The 10,777-nt window shown below is 38.1% G+C and overlaps 1 protein-coding gene across 7 annotated transcripts in view; it reads right to left on the bottom strand.

Moving 5' to 3' along the window:
• The window catches only part of LOC106875262 (kalirin), a 551,716-nt gene that overhangs the window by 6,468 nt on the left and 534,471 nt on the right, over positions 1 to 10,777 (bottom strand). For all 7 annotated transcript variants that reach the window (XM_052965684.1, XM_052965687.1, XM_052965686.1 and 4 more), the window contains 3 exons: positions 5,498 to 5,670; positions 3,368 to 3,547; positions 2,246 to 2,381 (listed from right to left, as the gene is read on the bottom strand). In XM_052965684.1, the coding sequence (XP_052821644.1) occupies positions 2,246 to 2,381; positions 3,368 to 3,547; positions 5,498 to 5,670 (489 nt within the window). The remainder of the gene's footprint in view (positions 1 to 2,245; positions 2,382 to 3,367; positions 3,548 to 5,497; positions 5,671 to 10,777) is intronic.

Genomic DNA, 10,777 nt, shown 5'->3' with positions numbered 1-10,777 from the left:
ATATATATATATATATATATATATATATATATATATATATATATATATACACACACACATATGCAGATAATGTTTTATATTCATAAAACAAACAAACATTGAGAAGTAATATTTACCCTCACTTAAACGTGGATGTTCTGTTCGAACAAACTATACTGCAGTAGTTATGATGAAAGAAACTCTCATATTGGCTTTTGGTGCAAAATGCACTCTTGTTGATATTGCTAGTAGGGAAATAAAGCCCCACCACCTCCAGCTTCGAGACCCCCATATCACATAACAAGACCAAGGAAGGTTGAAATCATGTGATCTGGTGGTCTCAGCAGTGAAGATGGCAGGGATTTATCTCCTAACTAGTGATATAAACAAAGGTGCATTTTGCACTAAAAGCCAATATGAGAGTTTCTCTTATATTAACTACCACAGAATAGTTTGTTCAACAGAACATCCATGTCTAATATTACCTCTCAATATTAATACTGTTTCTGTTGTTAATAAATATTTATAAATAAACTTTGACAAAATGAATGACTCAATGCATGTGCAGAATCTAATACTTATTATAATATAACTGATAGTAACTTCAAAGTTTTGCAAGATGGGGTTTATTCAGACTATGAAATGGAAGACAAGCAATAGGTCTTCAGTATCTACTTCTACAGAGAAGGAGAAGAAATTGATTAAAGTGGAAGGATAATGGTCATCATAAGTGACAATGGTCAGTATTTAATAAGGGTGGGGTGAGAGAGAGAGAGAGAAGTGAGCCTAGTATTGGACTGATTCTTTTTTATAAAACTCTAAAGGATGAAAAGTAAAATTGACCGTGGCAGGATATGAACTCTGAGCATAGAGAGCTAGAATGAATACCACCTATCCAATCGGCTAATAATCATTCTAAGATACCATATTGTAAGGCTCAACAGAGAAGGGAGGTAATTTGAAAGGAACCTAAATTATCATACTTAAAAAAATAGAAAATTTGCTGCCATGTTAGCAGACAAGATGAAAGCAAAAGACATGTTTCAGTTATATTAGATCTCAGTAGTGATGTGTAGTCCCCTGTCACCTGCTTTGATTAGTGGACAGAGTTAAAGTAATTTTGGTTGGCATAATTTGCATCACTGCAAAGAATGAGCTAAGGGAATAACCCAAGTGGACCAATGGTATGAATTTAGATAATTCAGGTCGGGGATGATGATGTAATTAATTATATATGTTAAGAATTCTTAATAGGTTGAAATTTGCCTCTTAGCTGGAATTGAAAAAATCATAAAAAACTAACAAAAAAAAAAACCAAAAAAAAAACTAGCAGCAATTATAGAAAGAGAAGCTGATTTCAGGAAATTAAGAACAAATTTACAGAATGAAATTTTCATGCTCGGTGAGTGTATGCATGACTACTTAATAATCTATTATAATGTTCTAACAAAAGCAGATAGTAATATTGGTAATAAAATCTTCGGACTTCAAAAGCTTTGTTGCAAGTGACACTGCCTAGCAAAACAAAGAAACTGGTTGATAATCTCATTTGTATAGTGGTGTGAGCTGAAACAGACATTTTCCTCATAAAACTTCTTTTATTTCCACTTGCTTGATATACAAGTATATCAGCCCACTCGCCTGATATACAAGTTTTTTTTGCTGTTAAACACAAAGCAGAGCAACAAAGATATTTTCAGAAGATTTAAAAACAAAAACAGAAACGAAGAAGAGACCTGGCAAAGACAACTTAAATGACTGATTATAAAGACTGCATAGTGAGTATAGGTACAAACCTGTGGAGGTGCAGTGGCCCAGTGGTTAGGGCAGCGGACTCGCGGTCATAGGATCGTGGTTTCGATTCCCAGACCAGGTGTTGTGAGTGTTTATTGAGTGAAAACACCTAAAGCTCCACGAGGCTCCGGCAGGGGATGGTGGCGAACCCTGCTGTACTCTTTCACCACAACTTTCTCTCACTCTTACTTCCTGTTTCTGTTGTGCCTGTATTTCAAAGGGTCAGCCTTGTCACGCTGAATATCCCCGAGAACTACGTTAAGGGTATACCTGTCTGTGGAGTGCTCAGCCACTTGCACGTTAATTTCACGAGCAGGCTGTTCCGTTGATCAGATCAACTGGAACCCTCGATGTCGTAAGCAACAGAGTGCCAACAACAACAACAACAGTGAGTATAATAAAGTATTTATCTGCTGTCTATTTACTGTGATGTAAAACAGTTTAAGGCAAGAGCATGTTACTAGGTACAAACCTGATGCTTTCTTCTCTCTACAAAATCAGCAAGGCGTGTAGTTGAAATAGGTTTGGGTCGAAGAGGTGATGTTCGAGAGATGCTAGCTTTCTTGATCCAAGGACTCTCTAAACAGTGTTGAGCTAATGGTCGTTTACTGAAAGAGAAATGTCATCACTTTCACTACTATCATACATTGAAAGACACTGAAACAGAACACAGACACATACAGATATATAACAAGTAAATAAATAAACTTCAGACATTAAAAGGAATTTCTTTCAGCTAATGCAAAGGACGATGTCAGTTGAACCAAATTTATCATATGACTGGTATTTGTCTAACAAATCCTACAACAGTAAATAATATATTTGGTTTCAAGAGAATGTTGATCTCAGAAATGTGAGGTTTTGAACTTGATATCATAAAGCAACTGGAACAATTGCCTACCATCTACATGATCTTTACATGAAGCATGTACTCAACATTTAGTCTGAATAGTTTTATAGAAAAAAAAAAACATGGATTGGTTACATTTTTATTTGTACTCTGAGCTATATCCTTCAGATGAACCTACCACATGAACAACTGCTGTTGGTGGTTCAGTCAGATCCGTTTTAAAATCAAACCAATTCACAACTCATCAACAGAGACAGACCATAGATTCTTAGACAAGCAATTAATACAAATCTTGTCTTAGCCATTATGACACTTCTATCAGTTGAAATATTAGCAGAGCCAATAAGGGGATTACTACAATGTCAATTGCTCTGCCTTCTAGAAAAAGCAGCCAAATCTCTCATGAATCACCCCTTAATGTCTCAAAAGGGGAAGACACATTTTAATAGTAAAGTCTTGGTTATTCTCAAAAAGGCAGCATGGCCACAGCTGGAGTGCCTTTTTCAAAGGGCCTACATGATCAGAGTTGACCCAGGACAAAACAACAACTGAAGTTTGAATAAACGGAGGTATGAATGAAGGTGGGAATGTGAGAAAAATGCTAATAAAAAAGGTCAATCCATTAGAGTTGGTAGGTCCCAAGTATGGATGTAGTTTTCGAGAGCAGTATGTTTGGAGATCATACACATAACCACTCTTCAGCTACTGCCACTCAGATACTTACACACACACTCACACACTTACTTCATATCTTCCATCAACATTGACCGGGCAAGATCCTTTGCTTCAGGTGATATTCCAGCAAAATATTCATCGGGAAAACTATAGTCGTTACGAACGATATTTGAACAGGTCTCTTCCTGACTTTCATCCAGAAAAGGTGAAACTCCACTTAGTAAGACATAGAGTATTACGCCCATACTCCTGGGGAAAAAAAAAACATTGTATCATATATGGTAATGTAATAAGAATAGGCCTCTACAAAAGTTTAATAATCTAGTTACTTTTTAATGTGATACATAATATGCTGTAGCATATTATATATATACATATATATATATATCATCATTTAATGTCTGCTGTCCATGCTGGCATAAGTTGGACAGTTTGATTAGAGATGGCAAGCTGGGGAGCTGCACTAGACTGCAGTCTGATTTGGCATAGTTTCTACAGCAGGGTGCCCTTCCTAATGCCAACCACTTTACAGAGTGTACTGGGTGCTTCTTATCTGACACCAGTGCAGGTCTTTTTACATGACACCAGCACTTATGAGCCCACAACATTAGGGATGTTCAGCTGGAGAAGGTTGTAAGAAATGAGCCTGTAAGCAAGGGCAACCATGCTTTTACTTAGTTTGACGTGTCTTTTCAAGCATAGCAAACCACCAGGTGTTTTGGTCCTCTGTCATCCTACCTCTAGTACCATGTAAAAAAAATATCCAGCCTGCTCTGTACAGTGGATGGCATTAAGAAGGGCATCTGGCTGTAAAAACTATGCCAAACAGACCTCCCCAGTGCTGGTGCCATGTAAAAAGCACCCAGTCCCCTCTGTAGGCGTTAGGAAGGGCATCCAGCTGTAAAAACTATGCTAAAAGAGACAGTGGAGCTTCATGCAGTCCTCTGGCTTACTAGCTCCTGTTGAACTGTCCAGCTCATGCCAGCTTGGAAAACAGACATTAAATGATGATGATGATAATGATGAAATCTATAGCTAGATATCTATCTATCTATTATATATCATCTATATCCAAGACAGGTAGAATAATACATATTTCCTCAGGACACTATGAATCAATAGGTATCTGGTTTCTTTTATCAACTGACTTTAGGTCTCCAAATCAAGAAAACAAATACACTATCACCTGCTTCCTGAAGATATCACACTTCAAGAGAAAGGCAACGATCAACTATTGTTATTTACTCAGCACATGTTTAGCCCACTTGGGACCATCCTTTCAGAAATGCCTATCTAGCAACCAAATCAACAGTGACCTGTACTCATGTATGCTAGCCAACCCCCACCCCATCTGTGACATGAACTAACAGCTATTGCACATGTCTAGTGCACCAATTACAATGTGCCAAATGCATTGAATACTATACTGGCAGTGTGATTTCATCTCTTCATAACTAGTTGAAGGAGTATTTGACAACACATGTAACTTCCACACAGAAACACATCTTGAAATGTAACAACAACAATAATATATTCTCTAACCATCCTAAGCAAGGAGTACAATGTTAATAATTTGCAGACCAAAAACGTCATTTTCATTTGAAGACAAAAGTAAGGTCAATGGGAGTTAGGCCATTGGCTGAAATAGGCCATCTGCCATCATACCATTACCACAGATGTTACTATTACTTCCACTCTACTACTATTAATACCACTTTTAACATTAGTAACAATTCCACCACTGCTACTGCCACAACTACTGTGTTTGCTGAGGCTACTGCTAGAACTGACAATACCTCAAATACTACCTTAGTGACCACCAGTACTGATACAGCCACTGTCAACACAAGCAATGAAGTTTCAATCTTCATTGAGATTTCATTAACAACTGACAGTTTTTAACTGTCCAAAGTAATGTATTTATACTCAATGTTTAATAAAGGCTCTATTAAATCAGACACACAATTTACAAAAATGATTCAGAAATACACACACACAAACAAGTGCGTGTGCCTGTTTCTATATAATAATAATAATAATAATGATTACTGTGAACAAACCGGTAAACATTTGGAGAAACCCCTTACTAATTACCAATATATATATATATAAAATTGTATATTATATAAATTATTTTCAAGAATGACTATAAACACTTTCATATTTCTGATGTATTAAGAAGTCACAGAAAAATCTTACCAGATATCAGTGAGTAGCCCTACAGGAGTTCCACTGACCAGCTCTGGTGCCATAAACTCAGGGTTACCTACTACAGGGTGGATGTAGTAGTTATTGTAGATGTGACGAGCATCACCAAAGTCTATTAATTTGACACCGGAATTTAGGCCGCAGTCAACCACAATGTTTTCAGGCTGAAATACAAACAGAACAATCCCTGATTTGAGATGCAAATGTGTTATATATATATGTGTGTGTATGTGTGTATATACATGCTTGCAAATACATATACATGTATAAACGCACACCATTGTGAATGATAAAGTTTATGGGATACAATGAAGAAAGCACATTCTGTGGAGTGAAATATATTTGCATACACATAATAGACACATACAATAAGAATTGTATATATGACACATAAATAAAATACTAACACATATGCATAGAGTACTATCAACAGACTGAAAATGAAATGATCATTTATCAAGTGTTCATCTATGTATGTATATCATCATCATCTTTTAACGTTTCTCTTCTATGTTGGCATGGGTTAGATGGTTTGATAGGAGCTGGCAAGCCCGAGGACTATGCCAAAATCCATTATCTGCTTTGACATGGCTTTTATGGCTAGATGCCCTTCCTAATGCCAACCACTTTACAGAGTGGACTGGGTGTATTTTACGTGGCACCAATACAGGCGAGGTTACCAAGTAACTTGCAAGACAAAGATTCTTTGAAAGTGGCTGGTGGTAATGAAGAAGGTCACATTGTGTTAGGTGATGAAGTGATAGAGTATGACAGAGGAATAGAAACAGATATCTTGCTGTAGAGGAAATACATGGTTTCAGTGAGAGAGAGAGAGAGAATGAGAAAGAGTGAGAGTAAGAGAGAGCGCAAGAGGGATGGTGGTACCAGAGCATACTCTCAAAATACAAGGATGTGAATATAAATGAAATAGTAGAGGATTGTCCAGGGAGTAAGGAATGTACAAAAGAGGGGAGAAGGAATGCAGTGACTGGTGAAACCCAAATATGTAGAGGGAACAATAGAATAGCAATGATATACAGGGTGGGGACAGATCTGGACTGCAGGAGTGGAGAGAGAGAGAGATAAGCATAGTGCAAAAAGAAGAGAAGATGAGAGGAAAAGGAGATGTAGTTTGGTTTATCAGGGTAGGGTGTGGAAAAATTAATGTTAAATATGCACACAGCACTTCCAGAATAGTTTCACTGAAGTGGGCAGGTCTTTTCAAGAACCTCACATTGCCAGATTCTCAGTCCATTGTCATCTCCTCTGTGAGATCCAACATCATGAGATTGGCCTCCACTACTTCAACCCGTGTCTCCCTAGATCTCCCTCTTTCAAAGGTTCCAGCTACTTCAAATGATTGGCATTTCTGTATATAGCTGTTTTCATTCATAGGCATCACATGTCCAAACCAACATAGTCTTCTCTCTTGTATTCCACATCTGATTCCTCTTGTGTTCAACTTTTCTCTCAGCACATTTGTACTTTGTCGTATAGGCACACTGATGTTGCACATTCATTGGAGAATATTGGCATCATTTTCTCTCAAATCAACACACGCTGTCTGTATTCAGGGCCCATGTCTCGCTACCATGGAGCATAGCAGTTCATACACAAGCATCATACAATCTACCTTTCACTCTAAGAGAGAGGCCTTTTGTTGCCAACAGAGGTAATAGTTCTCTGAGCTTCGACCATCCTATTCTTATTCTAACAACAATACTTTCAGAACATCCTCTACCACTGCTAATTATGTCACCTAGGTAATAGAAACTATATACAACTTTAAGGGAGCCTTCTAGGTATTTGAGAGAGTCTAATTCCAATGTGTCCTTAGAGCACATTGTTCCTGTGCATCTGCCGCATACAAAGAGGACTTTCTCTGTTAACCTACCTGTGATTCCACTGCATCTCTTATGTATCTGTTGCTTGCACTGAGCACAACAAATGGAATTTCTTCCAACACCTTTCCTACACACCAAGCAGGACCGTTTACCTGACACAAAGAATCTTATTCACTTTCTAGCTAACAACAACTTTGGTCTTCACTAGATTAACTTGATGACCCTTTGATTCCAGGTTTTGCTTCCATACCTGGAATTTCTTCTTCAGTTCTACAACGGATTCTGTTATAAGATCAAGGTCATCAACATATAGTAATTCCCACAGGATGGCTTAGCTGGCTGAAACTTCAAAGTCATTGTTAAAGAATAATTTACTATTTTAATTGTTTCAGTCATTTGACTGTGACCATGCTGGAGCACCGCCTTTAGTCGAGCAAATCAACCCCAGGACTTATTCTTTGTAAGCCTAGTACTTATTCTATCGGTCGCTTTTGCTGAACCGCTAAGTTACAGGGACATAAACACACCAGCATCAGTTGTCAAGTGATGGTGGAGGAGACAAACACAGACACACAAACATATACACACACATACATATATATATATACATATATACGATGGGCTTCTTTCAGTTTCCGTCTACCAAATCCACTCACAATGCTTCGGTTGGCTAGAGGCTATAGTAGAAGACACTTGCCCAAGTTGCCACGCAATGGGACTGAACCCAGAACCATGTGGTTGGTAAGCAAGCTACTTACCACCTAATTTATGAATATATTATACTTTTATAACAGAAGTTTCATCTGGCTAGCCATCATCACAGTAAGTTGAGTTTATTTTGATTTTATCTCTGATGTTTTGATTTCCTGGGGTAGGTGAAACTATGTAAAATGATAATTAGGCTTGGTGTATGTACACCTGGAAAGTAAATTTGAATAGAAGAGAGTGGGAGAAGAGTATGTTTATAGGGTGAGTGTTAGTGAAAAAAATAAAGAAAGATTATATTGTTTGAAATGTGAGTTGTGTTATTTGTTCTGAGTTCATTCAAGCATAGAATTTTCTGATCAGATGTACCTAGTTTAGGAGTGAGTGAATGCCACCAAATTGTTTATCCAATGATCACACACACATACACACATTCACTCACATGTGCGTGCACACACACACACACACACACACACACGTACACTGACTACTGTTACACAATCTTTTAGGTAACTGACTTCTTTTTTAATAATGTGTATGCTTGTGTGTGCCTGTGTCTTTTGCGCATGAAGATTATGAAACTTATTAGAAATACTGTAGTAATAAAATATATTAGTTATGCATTGTTGTTACTTTAACTGGTTTGGTAACTTTCTTATAACAATTCTGCTTGACATTGCATTAATTAGCCTGTTGGTAATGCTTTCGTGTGATTAAAGAAGGAGAGGGAGGGAGAAAAAGTAGGAGAGAGAAGCATCCATGATGTGAGGTAAAGAGAATGTAATTGTAACGCTTTCATGTGATTAGGTGAAAGGAAAGCGAGGAGGAGGAGAAAGGAGAGAGAAAAAGATGATAAAGTGAAGAGCGAGACAGAAAATGGGAGAAAAAGAGGGAGAGAGAAGTGTCCATAACGTGAGGTAAGGGGAACGTAATATTTATTATGTGGTTAGGAGAATTAAAAATATAATTTTAGCAATGAGGTGATGTTCTGATAGTGAGGTTAAAGAAAGGCAGAGAGAGATAGGCGGGGGAGAGAGAGAGAGAGAGAGAGAGGTGGTGGTGGTGACTGAATAGTGAAAAGTGTATTTTTAACCGAATTAAGTTTATATCACCTGTTACTTAATGCATGCGCATAAGTGCAATTCTGTGGAATATTCACACTTATTTATGTGGCAGATTTATGCATTTTAAAGGTTGTATCATATGTATGGGATATTTTTTTTTATGGGGAAAAAATAAGAGTGAATATTTTATAAAATTGTGCATAAAGTATATTACAATTTCTTCCACTTTTTAATGAGTAGCAGATGAGCGATTATCTTCCCATACAGACGTAACACATGCTACACTTTCAGATTTTTTGGATAAAGTTTTCAGAAATAACCCAAACTGTCACCAACAAAAATATTACTTTTCTCTGAGCATGTAGTTATTTTTAGCAAACATTTTACTGCCCCTGCATAAAACATGCTACTGGCTTTAATGTAAGGCATATGTATGCATATATGCAGGTATACACATACATACATATATATATATATATATATAACCAAAGTCCTAGTAAGTAGGAAGGCAGACAAATCACAAACCCCTTAAGGTAAATGGCCCTGCTCGATCTGTAGAAAAGGCATAGAAAAAGGTAGAAACTCCATAAGGTGTACCTGGTGTAAGCTATGGACACATAAGAGGTGCAGCAATATCAAAGGAGGATTAACCGGGATGATAGTTTTTGTGTGTGGCAGATGCACAGGGACAATAAACACCGAAGATGTATAGAAAACAGATTCCATCACATGCCAGGAGGAAAAACTAGAAGTAGTTAATAGCTTCTACTACCTAGGCAAGCAAGTCTGTAGTGGGGTGATGCTCTGAGAGTGTAGCTGCTAGAATAAGAATAGCCTGGGCAAAGTTCAGAGAGCTACCTCTGCTGGCAACTAAGGGCCTCTCGCTCAGGCCGAAAGATAGACTGTATGATGTATGTGTGCGAACTGCCATGCTATTCAGCAGTGAAACATGGGCCATGAATGCTGAGGACATGTGTAGGTTTGAAAGAAATGAAGCCTGTATGATCTGCTGGATGTGTAATGTCAGTGTGCATACACGACAATGTAAGCGCCCTGAGAGAAAAATTGGACATAAGAAGGATGAAATGTGGAGTGTAAGAGAGACAACTGTGCTGGTATGATCATGTGTTACATATGGATGAGGACAGCTGTGTGAAGAAGTGTCACATCCTAACAGTGGAAGGAATCTGTGGAAGAGAGTAGACCCAGGAAGACATACAATGAGGTGGTGAAACATGACCTTCGAACATTGGGCCTCACAGAGGCAATGACAGGAGACTGAGACCTTTGGAAATATGCTGTGATTGAGATGACCTGGCAAGTAAAGTGAGATTGCAGCCATGGCGATACCAGTGTTGCATGATCAGCCCATTTAAAAGTACCTTTGTAGCATTGGGTGATATGATATGCTTGATAAGACCTGTTGAGTCAAGTAAAATCAAAATCAGAGCCATGGCTAGTGCTGCCTGACTGACTTCTGTGACAGTGACATGTAAACTGCACCATCCGAATGCAGTCGATGCCAGTGCCCCCTAACTGGCTCCCGTGTTGGTGACATGTAAAAAGCACCCACTACACTCTTGGAATGGTTGGTATTAGGAAGGGCATCCAACTGTAGAAACATTGCCAGATCAGATTGGAGCCTGGTGCAGCCCACT

Source organism: Octopus bimaculoides, chromosome 2, assembly GCF_001194135.2.
Source record: "Octopus bimaculoides isolate UCB-OBI-ISO-001 chromosome 2, ASM119413v2, whole genome shotgun sequence".
NCBI classification, from domain to species: domain Eukaryota; kingdom Metazoa; phylum Mollusca; class Cephalopoda; order Octopoda; family Octopodidae; genus Octopus; species Octopus bimaculoides.
Note: the sequence above shows the minus strand (reverse complement) of the source record. Positions and strands in the feature narration are given on the sequence as shown.